The 18,135-nt window shown below is 41.5% G+C and overlaps 1 protein-coding gene across 1 annotated transcript; it reads left to right on the plus strand.

Annotated features, from left to right (window-relative positions):
- Window positions 1-879: 879 nt before the first annotated feature.
- On the plus strand, window positions 880-13,128 carry cyp27a3 (cytochrome P450 family 27 subfamily A member 3; the record flags this gene model as incomplete). The annotated part of the gene is made up of 9 exons (XM_080839754.1): window positions 880-978; window positions 2,132-2,322; window positions 3,779-3,978; window positions 6,650-6,847; window positions 7,876-8,039; window positions 8,514-8,680; window positions 9,064-9,145; window positions 9,696-9,902; window positions 12,967-13,128. The coding sequence occupies exons 1-9, from the start codon at window positions 892-894 to the stop codon at window positions 13,126-13,128; spliced, it is 1,458 nt and encodes a 485-aa protein (XP_080695880.1). The 5' UTR covers window positions 880-891.
- Window positions 13,129-18,135: the final 5,007 nt, after the last annotated feature.

Below are 18,135 nucleotides of genomic sequence, written 5' to 3' on the forward strand. Positions count from 1 at the left end.
TATATGTCTGTGAAGACAATATTTTTTGTTATTTTTATAGTTTTAAAAACTTAAATTAAAATACTGAATTGGAATACTTTGCTTTTTTGGCCAGGACAATTGACTGAAATACCATCAGGGCAAGGAATGAACATCGCTGATTCAACAGTCAAGGATCTGCCACCAAATATATGATTAATTTAGAAATAAGACAAAAAATAACTTGATATAGCTTGTTTGGCAGTGCCATTAGCCAATATGTACAACAAGGAAAAGCTTACTAAAACCAAAGAATAAGAGTAATTTATAACCAAAACTTGCATCCTGCTGCAAAACCCACCATATAGTATCTTACAGTAGGTAATAACCTCACTCCCATAATCACTTATTTTTTTCAGATCATGAATAGGATTTATTAGTATAGTCAATAATTGAATAAATTAAGTCAGATCTTTCCAAAAATATGAGTGGTGGTTTCTGTTGTTCGAGTTATCAGTGCTGCTGAGTCGAATGCAGAGTTCAAAGTCTGGGCCAACGATAGGTGTATGGACTGTTGGGTTAATGAACGCGTCGATGCAATCGAGGGGTTAAGTTCCATAGCAACACGAGGTCATTTGAGTTCAGTAGAGCGAAAGGGTTGTGGTAGACAGGAGACATCCTCCACTCGCATAAACAAGGAGCCATTGTACAGTGCTTGTCCTCCGAGTCGGGTCTAGTTGCCTGTTCAAGTCGGTGCGGTAACAGGAAAAGAAGATGTTTAGCAGGTCGTTGGTAAGGACAGGACTGCTTGCCCGTAAACAGGATAGCATAGCTGGGACGAAATGCGTCTTGCCAGCCCTACTGAACGTTGGTGACAGACGACAAGGTGCGTCTTCGTCAGCCGCTGTCATTAATGCGAATAAACAAAAAACGATGGAGGATTTGGACGGTCCCAGTTTCCTTACCTCCCTGTACTGGCTGTTTGGGAAAGGTTACTTTCAGACAACGCATCAACTGCAAGTATGTTGACAAATTATATTATTTTTGAGCAAATTATTCGTCATAATAACGGAAACGAAACTGCTGTATCTTTACGTAGGCTATTTTGTAATGTTCAATAAGTTCCTTCACTAATCTGCTACGTTTGTGTTTTACCATGATATCTTATATTGTAGGCTATACGCCATCGTGGTGGTATGTTACGTTACGTTACGTTATATAATCCCATTAATACATACATTAATGACAATTACAATTCATAATACATACATTAATTCATAATACTTATCTTGGTTTATTGTCTACGGCTGACTCACAGACGTGAGGATATCCTTCACCAATACAGTCTCACTCGTGTCTTATTGCTCTTATGCAACAGTTCCACTATCGACCAATTGAGTTTGAAACACCAGATTGTCTTTACTTTCGTTAAATTAGATCTAGTTTATCCATTCTCTGCCCCGAAAAATAGTTTCAACCTGGAAGCGTTGACAAGTTGAGTCAGGGAGTCTATTTGTGCACATTCATTTGTACACTCACCTGTCTTCACATGTTAGTTTGTACATGTTCCCTACTCCATTCCCTCGATAGCTGTCAAATGTAATAAATCGCTGCCTGACATTCTGCTCTCGTACGTCGTACCATTCAAAGGTTAAATCATCGAACGCAAAGACTCCCGAGTGGTTGTTCCAGGATATCCTCACTCATGGAATGCCTCTTGTCCAATCAGAAATGAATACATCGTTCCACCAGATCTAATTGACTGGAGAAATTATATTGCAGTCCCCTCCAAGGTTAGGTGCAATCCCTGGACGGTGAGAGAAAAAATAAGTGGTTGTCATTTTTATGTCAGTGACACGGACGGCACAAAACTAAGACCACACACAAAAACCACTGGGCAGAATGGCCGGAACTAAGTACTTAAAATGATCAGCAAATCAGTACAAACAGGAAAGGCAGGTTATTTGCATCCTGGTCGTCTTAACTGCCTTAAAAATGTTATACAGTGATTCAAAAATCTCAGCAAAGACAATGGCCTGAGAATGGGTCACTCAAGAAAATCGTACCACTACTGCAATGTTACTACTACTCATATTTATGCTATAGCTATGGCTGACACCATGATCACTCATACTATTATCAAACGTCTTATGCTTATATCTGTCCCCATCAGATTGAACACTGCAAGATATACGGTCCCCTGTGGAAGTCTAAATACGGACCGTTGGTGATTGTGAATGTGGCCAGTGCTGAACTGATTGAGCAGGTACTGAGGCAGGAGGGGCGTCTGCCAGTCCGCACTGACATGCCCCACTGGCGAGGCTACAGGGAGCTGCGTAACCATGCCTACGGCCCCCTCACAGAGTGAGTGACAACCAGGCAACCCAACAGACACACAAGTGCTCCGGAACACTCCATAACCCCACTCCGACACTGTGGAACGAAGTGTTAGTTCTGAAGCCTTTAGCCCTGTCTATTACCGCCCACTTGTGCACTTCAAGCACTGGCATTCAGTGCTTAGGGCGTTCACACTGACAGAACCAGCAGAAATCAGGGCACTGAAAGTACCCGGATGGCGCACTGCAAACGGTAAAAAAATGCTCTAAACGGGCGCCATCTTGAATACGTAGTGGAAGAAGAGAAGCCCTTTCGGCAGCTTTTCAGTTTGGAAAGTTGGCTGACTGACTCCTCGCAAATCACTTTAACCATTATTGCCGGTTACAATAACTGTGTTACCTGATAGTACAGTGTCTATTTCTCGGTAACTTTAAAAAAAAAAAAAAAAAAAAATAGTAGTGAGAAAACGCCAAAAAGATGTACATTTACATACAAAACACGGCCCTCAGCTGAGTTTGGTCCGCCATCTTTGTTTAAAATTTCCAGTTGGCCGGAGGAAGCTGGCGCACGCATTTATGGGTAAAAGGCTCGCACATTTTCATCAGTTAGTTTTCCATTTGAGACAACACTTATCAGCGACTGAATGCACTACAGATGTAAGGGAACTCTATTGCAGTGTACTTTGAAAAGTGCGCGGTAATAGACATAGGTTTTGTCTCCCCATGCTCTGCAGAAGCACATCTGATTATACTAGCAGAAGGCCTTGCTAATGAAAGAGGTTCAGCATAGGAAAGATAAGGTAAAATGATTGAAACGACTGAGTTAAGAAATACAGAGAATGAACAGGGTTTTGACAATGCATTGCAATATTGTTTTTGGTGTGGTGGTTAAACTACTTCTGGATAATTCATAAAATACACTGTGACCACCAAGTCAGAAATGTGAGTACATTTCTTAACCTCTCTGTTGCTACACTCATGGGTGTCTCATTGGTATGTGCAAACAAAAGGGCTCTGCAGGTGTGTAGCAGGCTCTGCAAACTGTTTCTTTCTTTTACACGATGAGTCATGTAGATGTCACATATGAATTTGCGCAACGTCTTGATGTGTTGAATCTGTTTTATATGGCATCAGCAGAGTAGACTGTTTGAGACTTGATGTTGGTCGATGTAGGTGTTTCCAGGGAAACTGCCATTTCAAACTTCCCTGCATGTTAACGAATTTAGTTTGTTTGTTTGTTTTAAAACTGCTTGCCAGGCTGAGCAGCGGTGGCATAAAGCCAAAACATCCTGTATCTGATGCTGAGCTTAAAACAGCCAAGTCTTTTTTTCCCTCTCAAATGGTTCTTCTGGTCTTCTGGAAAACATCTGTATAGATATAATATAAGAGTTTGAATGATTTGCTTCATCCTCTAACGTAAACCTTGACCTTTGAGTGACCCCTTGTCTCTTAGACAGCAGCTCCATTGTGGTCTTGTGTTCTAGAATGGGGGCAGAATGGCAGAGAATCAGAAGCATTCTGAACCCTAGGATGCTGAAGCCCAAGCACGTGTCATTGTACACCAACGCCATCAACGAAGTGGTCACAGACTTCATCAAGAAAGTGGACTACCTCCGGAAGACCTCAGACGATGGGGTTATGGTCAAGGATATGGCTGGGGAGTTGTATAAGTTTGCTTTTGAAGGTAAGGTTATAGCTATTTCGATACCAGGCATTCTTTGTAATTGGGGTAACTATTAACCAGTGGCCTTACCAGTGTTTTGATAGTATCCTAGGTGCAGGTGTGCAGGTTGGTGACTGCAAAAAGCATTATACAAAATGTCCCCATGTAGTTTTCCATTCATGAGTATGTATACTTCTATAATACTATACTACACCTTTAGTTTGTTTTGTTTTTTTGTGTGTCTGTTTTCTTTACCAGAAATCAATTCAGGCTTTCTATCCAATATACACCAGATTTACTCATTGGCTTAAGCTAAATGTATGCTACTCCTCGGAGAGGCTCTCGTACGGGAAGTTAGAAAAATTAGAAGGTGCACGACTCGGAGAGGGCTCGGAGAGGGCTCGGAGAGAGCGGTGAAAATCGGAGAGACGTTCCCTGTGTCTGACTCCGTGAAATTGGGGTAGCACAAATTAGCTTTACTTACAACTCTATAACCTGACTTTAGTGTACCTTAACCCTAGTGCAGGGGAGTCCGAGCGTAGTGCATCCCTATCTACCAGAGGCACAACAATCTTCAGGGCCTATCAATGTACAGTATGCTGTCCCCTCACTCCCCTACTTCAATCTGCGTTGAGGCTCAAGATATGGCTTATCTCAACCCACTGTAGCCTGCTCTTATGCCATTTTGACATCACAGTGGGTCTTGTTTGTGGGGTTGGTAAAGGGGTCTCCTTGTGGCCGAGATTACCGCGTTTGTAATTACCACGTTCGAATCCTTTACCAACCCCACTCCCACTCGTGTGATATTGCTTTAAGGAGCATTATGTAGCCTGGAAACCAAGTGTTTAAAACCTGTATTGCATTCCAAATTCCAAAAATTGGAGAGTGTTGTCTCCCCCCTCCCCGTCCTTCCCAGACTCAAAGCTCAAGCATCCTGCAACCGGGGGTGTTGAAATGACACTGGAGAAGTAGATGGAATCACAAAGGCCAAAACCAGAAACAGACGTTCCGCTCCTTAAAAGGAGAATCTACTGGCTGCAGCATTGTTGTCGGAGTCGCCAGTATTTCAGTTTAGCATAACAGTTTCCTTAATCTCAGATAACACATCATGGTCATTTTATGATTTAGCACAGTGTGTTTATAACATACTGGTTCTTTAAGTAAATTACAACAGAATTGTGTTCCTTGTGAGCTTGGTCTGGTGTGAGTAGTGGGTTAGTCATATCCATGCTGACATCAGTTTGGCCTTGAAGGCTGGGCCAGGTCCTTGAAGAGTTGATAAGAGTACACCTTGCATGACTCAATTCTAAGGCGTAGGATCTAGGAAGCAGACATTTTTTTGTATTGAAGAGGAATGCTGCACTGTTTCGCAAAGGCTGCGGCATAGTTTTTCCCTTTTTTAATAATTATTTTTATAAATGTACTTGTAAATGATTATTACAGTTACCTCGAACTGATAGATTAATATAAACACATACAGACATGATATAATGGTTTTAGTCAGAAATGGCCCACTGAAATGCTTTTATTTCACCAAAGCAAATACAAATACTTCACATACTATAGGCTAGGTGCACGAAATACTCAGTGTGGGCAGTTTGTTTCCTGTTTAGCCAGGTGTATTTGAACCTGCCGCTATTCTGAATGTAATTAGCGTCTACACGGACCTGGTTAGGTGTTGCACCTAGTGAATCAGCGTTACGATAAAGTAGGACATGTAGACACTAATTACATTCAGAATAGTGGCAGGTTCAAACACACCTGGCTAAACAGGAAACAAACAGCCCACACTAAGTATTTCGTGCACCTAGCCTATAAGACACATTTAACTGAACCTCCTCCCACTGTGTGCTTTTGATGTGAAGCTGTCATCCATGTTTTGGGTGAAAGGTCTACCGCCTCATCTTGGAATCATTTGGGCTGTATTGGAAGTTGGGTGTTAGGTCTACCTCTTGGAATCATTTGGGCTGTATTGATAGTTGGTTGTTAGGTCTACAGCCTCATCTTGGAATTTGGATACATTGCATTTTTTTTGTTTGAGATGAAGAATTCCAGAACTTCTGACATGATCGTCAAAATCGTTCAAATACTTGAAAATAACAATACAAATATTTCTAACCATAACTGTAAGAAACTAGTGTTATTCAACTACACTATATCAAAAAACATTGCATTTGTCTGAGGAGAAGCCACGAGAGAAGGTGTGGGTTTCTTGTGGCAATGTTAAGCTGGCAATGACTATGGTTAATTAGCTGTAGATGTGCTATTTATGCCGTTTTGTGTATTTTCTGGTCCTCTTTCCAGTAACACAGACACATGTATTTTATGAAGTTAGAATGTTCACTATCATGCCTACCCAATGTATTTGAGTATGTGTGTGTGTGTGTGTGTGTGTGTGTGTGTGTGTGTGTGTGTGTGTGTGTGTGTGTGTGTGTGTGTGTGTGTGTGTGTGTGTGTGTGTGTGTGTGTGTGTGTGTGTGTGTGTGTGTGTGTGTGTGTGTGTGTGTGCGCGCGTGTGTGTGTGTTTCCATGATAATGTCATTTTGTGGACTCCGAATTATAAGTCTGGTTGAATAAGTGTTTTGCCTGCCTCTTTGCCAAGCCAATATGACATTCTTACTCTAAAAGGCCCATTGGCTTCGAGCCAAAAGCTTCCTATTTGCTCATGGGTGCTCCCCTCTCCCTCCCGTAGGTATTTCCTCTGTGCTGTTTGAGACACGTTTGGGCTGCATGAACGAGAAGGTGCCCGAGGAGACGGAGAAGTTCATTTTCTCCGTGGGAGAGATGTTCCGCCTCTCCCCCATCGTGGTGCTCTTTCCCAAGTCCACCTGGCCCTACCTGCCCTTCTGGAAGCATTTTGTGGCGGTCTGGGACCACCTGTTCACCGTAGGTGAGAGGAGTTCCCTACTCAGATCCAGATTCGCCACTTTTACATTTTCAGTTAAACTAATGGAGGAATCTATTGTACGAACTTACAATTCACATACATCCCTCGAGGCTCAAGACAATTTGTTTTTAATACTGTGACCTAGTCACATGACAAATAACTAGGGCTGTTTCTGAGTATGTCCAGGCATGCTCAGGGAATCAGTCAGTGACTCCCAGGACAGATAGAATCTTTCAGAGCTTTATCACAGTAAACTCAGTGATCCTAGTTTGTGCTGATTAGCCCTCTCTCCCCCCTCTCCCCCCCTCTCCTTGCTCACTGTTGCTTCATTTTCTCTCTCACTCTTCTCTCTCCCTTCCTCTCTCTCTCCTTCTCTTTCTCCCCAATCTCTCCAATTCTCTTTCTCTCCTCCTCTCTTTCTCCCCAATCCCTCTCCCTCTTTCTCTCTTTCTCCTCAATCTCTCTCCCTCTTTCTCTCTTTCTCCCCAATATCTCTCCCTCCTTCTCTCTTTCTCCCCAATCTCTCTCCCTCCTTCTGCCCCCTGTATTATAAATTATGCGAATTGCACATGTATTTGTGTAAAGCACGTCTTTTGAATTATTGAGGAGAACTGGGGTGATTGTTTTTTCCTTTTTGTCCTTGAGAATACAATGTGTGGGAACAGTGATACTCCCTGTTCTTCTTATCTTCGTAACCCTGTTAAATAAACACTGCCTGTAAGAGAATGCATCCGATTCTCACAGACTGCTTGCTGTTGCACTCGGTGTGTCTCTGATCCTTCTGCAAAAGACTTATGAACTTTATACTTATCTCTTATTATAAGACTGATCTCATTACACCGGTTATAATCCATCACACCCCTCTCTCTCCTTCCTTTTCTCTCTCTCCCCAATCTCTCTCTTTTCTTTTCTCTCTCTCCCCAATCTCTCTCCCTCCTCTCTTTCTCCTCAATCTCTCCCTCCTTCTGCCCTCTCTCCCTCCTTCTCTCTGTCTTTCTCTCTCTCTTTCTCTCTGTCTCTCTCTCCCTCAGCGGAGGACCTGGTCCAGAAGAAGATGGCGGAGATCAAGGAGCGTGTGAAGAAGGGGGAGCCCCTTTCGGAGGAGTACCTCACGCACCTGCTGATGAGTGAGCAGATGTCTGTCCACGAGGTGCTGGGGAGCATCACTGAGCTGCTGCTGGCTGGAGTTGACACGGTGAGAGAGAGTGAGAGAGTACATGAAGAAGTGGACAGGGACATGCACACACAACTAACACACACACACATGCAAGAACATGCGTATGCATACATAAACACATACCCACACACTGGCAGACTAACACACACATACCCACACACTGGCAGACTAACACACACATGCACACACACTGGCAGAATAGCACACATACACATGCACACACACTTGCAGAATAGCACACACACATGCACTCACACACACACACACACACATGTACCTGTACTAAACACAAACATGCCCATTTTGTTCTAATCTTATTATGCACAAATGGCAAGCAAATCATTTTTTTCATCCACAATCTCCCACAATCAAACAAACCACTAATGTTGCACAGTGAATCTACACTCAGTCGCTCCAATGACTCTACTCGCTTGTGTTGCCTGTCACTCATCTTGTCTCTTGTCATGCCCTTTGACCTTTGATCTTCTTCAGACGTCCAACACCATCTCCTGGGCTCTGTACCACCTTGCCAAAGAGCCAGGCATCCAGGAGCAGCTCTACCAGGAAGTGGAGAGCGTCTGCCCGGGAGACAAGGTGCCCACCAGCGATGACTTCGCCAGGATGCCCCTACTGAAGGCTATCATCAGGGAGACGCTACGGTGGGTCATTTATTGATCAACACTGATCAGTGATCATTTAAAAAAAAAATGAATTATTCAAGATCACATGTGAAGGAGTCATGTCAGAACCTGGTTGTTAGGCTGATAGTAATAGGCTTTGACAAGAAAAAAAGTGCTTAGTAAATTAGTATATTAGTACCATAATTACGTTAGTTAGTAATACATCGTTGAAATCCTTTGATATGATATGATATGATACAGGATAAACTAAACTTTACTACTCCAAGATGAAGATTACTCTGATGAAGTTAGAGTGAGTGAGTGTGTTTTAGTTATTGGAGTGTGCTTAAATTAAGTACTTGCAGGGTCCTGTGTTGAAGGGAATGAATCCTTTAATAGCGTGACAATTTTTTTTTCGTCAGGTTATACCCAGTGGTGCCCGGCAATGCCCGCTTCACTGTTGAAAGTGAGATTGTGGTGGGTGGACATCTCTTCCCCAAACAGGTTGGTCACATTGGCATTATCCTAAATGTAGTATAAACTATGTCGTTTTGTGCTTCTGGTCTAAAACTCCCCAAAAAACGAAAGCACAACTTTGCATATGACCAAAACACTTCCTTCAGTACCCTGTCATACCTGTCATCTGTGCTGCAGTTGGAGTTTGCAAGGCAAGTCAGTAGGCTGTTTGCTAGTTTCACTGTAACGCCCCTTCAAATAATTAAAGGTGCAGTGCAGTGCCGTGCAGTAATTCGCACAAAATGTACTAAAACTTGACCTTAGGGTTAAGACTCAAAATTGATGTGACAATAGGTAATTACGTTATACTTTATATATTAAGTATCCTAAGTGCACAATAATGTTACCATCCCTCTGCTCCTGACCATACTAATTGCACTTGATCTTTGGGTTAGGACACAGATTAGGATTAGTATCAGTGACGTTATGAACGTTACTTAGCTACATGCATAGTTCTTTATATATTAAGTATCCTAAGTGCACAGTGATACGTACAATTCAAATAAAAGTGACCATTCCTCCTCTCGTGACCTTGCAGACTCTGTTCCATCTGTGTCATTACGCGGTGTCCTACGATGAGAACGTGTTCCCCGACCCCCACACCTTCCTGCCCCAGCGCTGGCTCCGTGGAGCGGACAAGCAGCTCAACCAGCACCCCTTCGGTTCCGTCCCGTTCGGGTTTGGCATCCGGGCTTGTCTGGGCAGACGGGTGGCTGAGCTGGAGATGTACCTGATCATGTCACGGGTGAGAGCGCTACTCTATTGGTGTCTGTTTGTTACCAATTTCATATCTTTCACAGTTTTGCTGAGAATCCCTGACTAAGGGAGGGATTTACCTGTAGAATTTCTCAGGCTGTCTACCTGTGTGAGCAGCCTTTAAAGTTCTAAATAGTTAGAACTCTTAACCGCTCATCCTAAACCCTTAAGAGTGTGAAACAACATGGATAAAAATGGCAGTGGAAGTACCACATCTTCATATTAAATAACTTTAATGCTTTAAATGTTCGGGCACCAGCCATGTCCAGTTAGCATGTAGCATGTAGCAAATGGAGCTGATGACATTAGCATTGTTAGCATCACGCTATCATGCAAGATGAGTTTTCCTCCGCTAGTTCATCTCAGCTTTAGGGCATGGCTGTGCCATTGTATTTGACTAGGCTCCACTCTTTGGACTCAGCTGGTTCAGCCAGAGAGCTGTGGTCCCCCTGCCAAAGAGCTCAAGAGATGTTTCAAATTCCACATCTGAGAATCCAGCAACACCCGTGGTTAAAATAAGTAAAAAAAAGTTGTGTTTTCTGGAACATTGACAACAGGGTTGGACTTGCAATAAAAACATTAATGTTTTAGGACAGACATCACCAGGCATATGAGTTTATGTCAACATTAGGGTCAGTTTACGTCAGGAAAATAAACAAACAAGCAGGAACCATCAGTACATATTTATTTGGATCAGCTAGGCCAGGGAGGCTATGAAGTTTCATTGCACTCTAGTAACAGCTGTTCACAATGGGCAGATTTGGTTTCCTCGCTACAGGGCCACAAGAACAGACAGAGAGAGACACACACACACACACACACACACACACACACACACACACACACAGTTTGTCAGAAGACCTTCAACTTTGGTCGGTACTAATTTGTGCAGATACACTTATGATAACCGTCCCTGTTGGCAATGTGATGTCAATGAATAACTTGGCCTGCTGTCATAGCAGTAATAGCTAAGGGGGGGTTAGAATACCAACATGACCTCAGAACAGGAACTGCATGCTCAAAACCAGCAGAAAAGTCCTGAAAAAGAAGACTAATGAGCATTTCCACGTCATCATTTCCAGGTCCTTACATACTAGTGTATGTACCCTACATATGCCCTACATATTGTATATACCCTCCATATGACCTACATAGTTCAGTTAATGCTAATTTCTTTCTACCCTTTCCCCTGGAGATCAACCAATCAATATACAGTACTGTGCAAAAGTTTTAGGCAGGTGTTAAAAAATGCTGTAAACTAAGAATGCTTTCAAAAATGGAAGTTTTAACAGTTTATTTTCATCAATTCTTCATAAATTAACAAAATGCAGTGAAGGAACAGAAGAAAATTCAAAATTAAATCAATATTTGGTGTGACCACCCTTTGCCTTCAAAATAGCATCAATTCTTCCAGATACAATTGCGCACAGTTTTTGAAGGAACTCGGCTGGTAAATTGTTCCAAACATCTTGGAGAACTAACCATAGATCTTCTGTGGATGTAGGCTTCCTAAAATTCTTCTGTCTCTTCATGTAAACCCAGACAGACTCGATGATGTAGAGATCAGGGCTCTGCAGGGGTCATACCATCACTTGCAGGACTTTCTGTTCTTCTTTAAGCTGAAGATAGTTGTTAATGACATTGGCTGTATGTTTGGGGTTATGTTCCTGCTGCAGAATACATTTGGTGCCAACCATACGCCTCCCTGATGGTATTGCATGATGAATTAGTATCTGCCTGTATTTCTCAGCATTGAGAACACCATTCATCCTGACCAAATCTCCAACTCCACTTGCAGAAATGCAGCCCCAAACTGGAAAGGAACCTCTTCCATGCTTCACTGCTGCCTGCAGACTCTCATTATTGTACCTCTCTCCAGCCGTTCGGCAAACAAACTGCCTTCTTCTACAGCCAAATATTTCTAATTTTGACTCATCAGTCCAGAGCACCTTCTGCCATGTTTCTGCACCCCAGTTTCTATGTTTTCGTGCTTAGTTCAGTCACTTGGCCTTGTTTCCTTGTCGGGGTAGAGCTTTTTGGCTGCAACTCTTCCATGAAGACCACTTCCGGCCAGACTTCCCCGGACAGTTAATGTCTGTACCTGGGTACCACTGGTTTCTGCCAGTTCTGAGCTGATGCCACTGCTTGAAATCTTCCGATTTCGAAGGTAAATAAGCTTGATGTGTTTTTCATCAGCTGCATTAAGTTTCCTTGGCTGACCACTGCGTCTACGATCCTCAACGTCTTCTTCAAAAGAGCTTGAACTGCACATTTTGAAACCCCTGTCTGCTTTGAAATCTTTGTCTGGGAGAGACCCTGCTGATGCAGTATAACTACGTTGTGTCTTGTTGCTGTGCTCAGTCTTACCATGTAAATGGATCAAAAATAAACATTTATTGTTTACATTTTTCAAAGCATTCTTAGTTCATAGCATTTTTTCACACCTGCCTAAAACTTTTGCACAGTACTGTATATATATATTTATTTATCCGTCTCTCTGCCTGCCTGTCTGTCTGTCTGTCTGTCTGTCTGTCTGTCTGTCTGTATCTTTGCCTGTCTGTCTGTCTGTTTGTCTGCCTGCCTGCCTGCCTGCCGTCCTGCCTGCCTGCCTGTCTGTCTGTCTGTCTGTCTGTCTGTCTGTTTGTCTGGGGGGAAGTTGCTACAAACACGAGGCCCTGTGTGAATTAGACGAGACAGACAACCCCACTGTACTGATCTATCCTGATGATTTGAAAAGGCTCAGCTAAGTATTCAACGGGTTTTTAAAAGTATTGCAGCACTATTCAAACAGTATTCAAAGTCATGCTATGTCAGTATTCAAAGTCATACTATGCCACTCAGACATTTGTAAGTATCACAGTGATAAGTAAAGTCCACCAAACTGGATCCACGTGAATCACAGGTCATCTGCACTGAAGGAATGTGATGCAATTTGAAAAGCCCCCCCAACACATTTAACACCACTAATACTCTGCAATATTAAACTACTAGACTAATGCCACTCTGTTATTTTTTGTTTATTGACCACCACTTGGTTGATTTTGTCTTTGTAGTTGATGAAACGTTACGAAGTACGCCCAGACCCTGCCGGCACGACTGTCAAGCCAATCACGCGGACTCTTTTGGTCCCGGCCACGCCCATGCACCTGCTGTTCCTGGACAGGAGAGCAGTGGAGGAGGAGGAGCCACAAGAAGCTCAGGCTGTTGCCGTGTGATGTGTTAGAATGTATTCCACTTGCAAATGCATTCCACATTCCAATGCACACACACTGGAAGGCAAGCAGGAAGTTCACATTAGTTGCCAGGTGGAGATTTTGAAAAGCCTAGACCTCTAGGCTAGTCTCTATGCATTAGCTGAAGTTCCAGCATATTGATCATATAGTGCAAAGTATACATGCTGCTTGAGCCTCTAAGCACCTTATTCAAATACGTACATTTGTGTCACTAGTGCCACTAAAGGGGCTCTGCTTTTACTGAGCACTTGCAAATAACGACCATTTTGTTTTTATTATCATACGAAAGAGGACTACTCTACTTCTGCCTATTTCTGTGTAGTGAATCTTCTCTTCTCAGATGAAGCTGTTGCCAGAAGGAATTTGTTGTACAAAGGGAAAATTAATTTTTTAATGTTGTTTTTATAATTTTATCTTGTAAATATAGTAATTGTTTTTGTGGTATTTAAATCATGACCTGGACAATAGTGTTGTCCGACAATCACCATTTAATAGTTCTCTGCCCACTACACAGGACTGTGCTTATACTGTGAGATTATTTGTCGATAAGGATGTCACCTGAAATGTGCCTTTAAGACGGTGAAAATGGATTTAGGATGCAGGCAACGTGTGGAGGACCCCCCTTGTTTTAAGGCCAAGCTTTTGTCCATTTTCTTTTAAAGCTGCCAATGGATGTTGCCATAGCTAGAAACTAACAACTGAGCTCGAATCTCCTGAAATGATAGTGTGCTCTCATCTTGTGGCCATAAAACAAGTAAAACCGTATTGTTTGTGATGATAATTACTCAAATATTAAATTATATTTTTTGAAGACGAGAGTTTGTTGTTTGTGAGGGGGGGTCTTTCGGATAAGGTCATCTTTACAAAATGATTGCTTAGAGTTAAATGCATCACATTTGAGATACATTTGCCTGAATGTGCAGATGAATTATAACATGCTCACATGTATGTCTTAAACAAGAGTAAGGTGGATTAAAACTACAGACATGGAAAATTATATGGAATGAAATATACAGGAACAGGCCATCCCAGCGTGGTGTGGACTGATTATGGGATATGAGAGAGAAAGAAAAGCCAAACAACGCTCACAGCAAGATCAGAACGAAGAACGTCCTCACCTGGTGACAGCTGGAACTACAACTCTTCTGATATGAGGACTTGTTGGAGGTTGTCCTATTGAGCCTGAAAGGTGATTTTCCTGATTGTGAATAATGTCAGCTTAGTTGAAACTTGGTACCTGGCTTTAACAAAGACATGTTAAATATTTCCTCCAGTGAAATGCATGAAGAACCCACTGATTGACAGGTAGGCGGAGATGCATACCAGTTGTGTCATTTGCATACTGTTCAGGTTCATTGAGTTTCCTGAGACCACCCACTTCACAGATGAATGTCTGACATGTGACAACATGGCCAAACAGACATGATTACACACTTATCTGTTACAACAGTGATTTTTTTTGGCAACGTTCACTGTCTTCTATGTCCTAAGAGGGGCTTCTCAAGCTATGTGATATAGAACATGTGTTACAGTGTTGGGGAGAAGTGGACTACATGTACTTAAACAAGTAGTTTACAGACATTTCGCAGTTGCCTGCTGGTAGTTAACTACATAGATGAATAGTGATTCAATTAGTTATTCAAGTGCTGGGAGTTTACAACATATTTGCATAGTGATTCAAGCAGTTCAATTATAGTATATTTGACTCATTGGTGGTGCAAAGGGGAAATTACATAGAAAATCACATACCAGCTTTAGGAATTGATTATGTATTAATTACGTATTGATTATGTATTGAATGTGTTAGTTCCGTGTTGCTTCTCTATGCTTACATGCCTCACAGGGTGAAGTGACCTCATAATTTGACTGTAAGTCCCAGACAGATGTTCAAGGTCACTGAGGTCATAACCCCACAGCTGTTTGTGGGAGTCCGAGATAATCAATAGCACAATCAGTGATAAAAGCCATAGAAGATAAAAGATAAAAGCGCCTTACAAGAGGCAAGGATGGGGAAAAGTCCAGATTAAAACACTGAAGTTGCTCAGATTTCTAATGAAGCAGTTGGAGCTGGGGTAAGATGTGGCATTTGTTGTTTTTAACGTAGCACATGCCTAGGAAAAGAGGCCTTCTCTGAATGGAAAACTATTGCGTCATTTGGAATACTGCTGATTCATTTGGATTCATTCAGTTTCGAATCACGTACTAAAATTCTCACAGTTTTAATATTTCAGTTCTGAACTGGTTTAAGATTCTGGAATATTTCCCTGAAGATGTCTGCTGGGAAAACCTCTGAAAGGATATGGATGTCTGTATCCACCAATGATGACGCATTTCATTTTTAACCACAAAGATTGAAAATTACATTTCCTTCAAAGGAAAGTTTAATGGAATGTCTGTCTTCTCACTAAATATGACAACTGAAAATAATAAGTATGACAGCAGTTTTGGAGGAAACTACACGTATTACTAACAGTGTGAGCTACAGACACAAATATTGATCAAAGGACACAAACTGAAAATTCAAACAGGGTGACATTACAAAGTAAATGTCAGCGTTGTGCCATTTGCTGTCTGCTGTTCAATTTCATCTCTGCCACTTGGGAACATCTCGTCCCGCAGTAACGGACGATGGATTGTGCATGCCTAATTCAGATGTGTGGCCACGTTCTCACAGTCTCAATCGACACAAACAAATGGGTTGCAATGTCAAGGGGCTATCAGATATACGTATATGTATCAATCCACTCACAGAAAATGATTTGTCATACAACTCATTTACCTGTTTCGTCTCTTTTGTGTTTTGACACATGATTCCTCATTTGTATATAGACTATATAAGTACTCCACTGAATATAATTGAATAAGCATGTTTTTAAATGGAGAATTAAAAGTTATTTAAGAGTATTATTTTACACAGATCAGCATTATATTACATAAGATATGGTCAAAATAACTCTTTTGGTTATGACATGAATTTGCCTTTCAGATGAAATGAAACACCAGAGAATGGCGATTTCATACAGATCACATACAGCAGGGGTGTCAAACTCAAATACACAGAGGGCCAAATTTTAAAACTCTGTCCAAGTTGAGGGCCGGACATATTCAATATTTATTGAAAAAAAAATATATTTTTTCATATGTAAACATGAACTTAAGTTTAACATAGGCCTATTGAATCTGGGACAAGCACACATAATTTTAGGCCTATTAGTTATTGCCTATAAATAAAGAGATCACATTTCTAAATAAAATATGTGTGGCCACGTTCTCACAGTCTCAATCCACACAAACTAATTTAGACTAGATGTAGGCTTTCCCTGTTTCTTCTCTATTGTGTTTTGACGCATAATTACTCATTTTTATAGAATATTGAAGTACTCCACTGAATATAATTGCATAAGCATGTTTTAAAACGGAGATTTAAAAGTTATTAATACTTCATAGATTATAGTATTATTATACACAGATCAACATTATATTACATAAGATATGGTCAAAATAACTCTTTTGATTATGACATGAATTTGCCTCTCAGATTAAATGAAACAGCAGAGAATGGAGGTTCAATACAGATCACATACAGTATTCAGTGAGGGATTTTTCGACATAGCAGTAGACCACTTGTCCAGCAGATGTGTGTGGCCACGTTCTCACAGTCTCAATCCACACAAACTAATTTAGACTAGATGTAGGCTTTCCCTGTTTCTTCTCTATTGTGTTTTGACGCATAATTACTCATTTTTATAGAATATTGAAGTACTCCACTGAATATAATTGCATAAGCATGTTTTAAAACGGAGATTTAAAAGTTATTAATACTTCATAGATTATAGTATTATTATACACAGATCAACATTATATTACATAAGATATGGTCAAAATAACTCTTTTGATTATGACATGAATTTGCCTCTCAGATTAAATGAAACAGCAGAGAATGGAGGTTCAATACAGATCACATACAGTATTCAGTGAGGGATTTTTCGACATAGCAGTAGACCACTTGTCCAGCAGATGTCAGCCTGTGACTAAACAGTGATAAAACAGCTTGAACTCAAAGACCTCCTTAGCTTACTATAGCGTCCTGTTTTTAAACCAAGAATGCTGATCAGAAATATTTGTCTGTGTGCATAAACACAAACTAACAGAGACATCGCCCCACATCTGGGGACAATGAAATGGTAACAGGAAAGGAATGAGTGGGGAAGACATGACACAGAGTAACATGGAGAAAGATTAGAAATATGTAGGGAGATAGACCAGGAACACAACATTAAACACACAGTATGGGAGTGTGTGGTGCAGTGGTTAGCATTGGCGTTGTAGCCTTGTTAGCCTTATGAAAGGTTGAACCGGGATTGATTGCATGTCACTGCAGGATGCCTTTGAAAATCCCTTTGGTTAAAAGTACCGGCTAAGAACTGGATCTTTACGACATTAGTGATCAGTCTGAAGACAGGAAGAATCTTATAATGTTGATGAGAGCAGAAACTTGTCACTTATCACAGCACCCTCTTATTGAATTCACAACCATCTGGTCCCGTCAGGACAGATAGGGTGGTTTGTCACAGGCGTTGGCTGCTCTGACTGAGAGTAAGTGGAGACAGTCAGAATGCTTTTACAGTAAACCAGGTATGTGTCTCCCATTTCTGTACAGACAAAGAGAGGAGAGAGAGAGAGAGAGAGAGAGAGAGAAGAGAGAGGGAGAGAGAGAGAGAGAGAAGAGAGAGAGAGAGAAGAGAGAGAGAGAGTGGCTCCTGTGGAGAGCAGGGAAGATGAATGTTTCATACCCCTGTCAGTTCAGTTCAGTCTCTTCAGGCTTATTAATGCATTATTCAGAGTCTGGAAAGGTACAAACATCGTTTGAATATTAAACATCATTAAACACCAATCCCCCAATTTCCCTATTCACCTCACTCTGTGAAATACCTTTGGAGGGATTGGGATGCCTGAACCGAACAAGCGCTCAGTTTGCTGGAAGGTGAG

This window comes from Sprattus sprattus, assembly GCF_963457725.1.
Source record: "Sprattus sprattus genome assembly, chromosome: 5".
Lineage (NCBI taxonomy): Eukaryota > Metazoa > Chordata > Actinopteri > Clupeiformes > Clupeidae > Sprattus > Sprattus sprattus.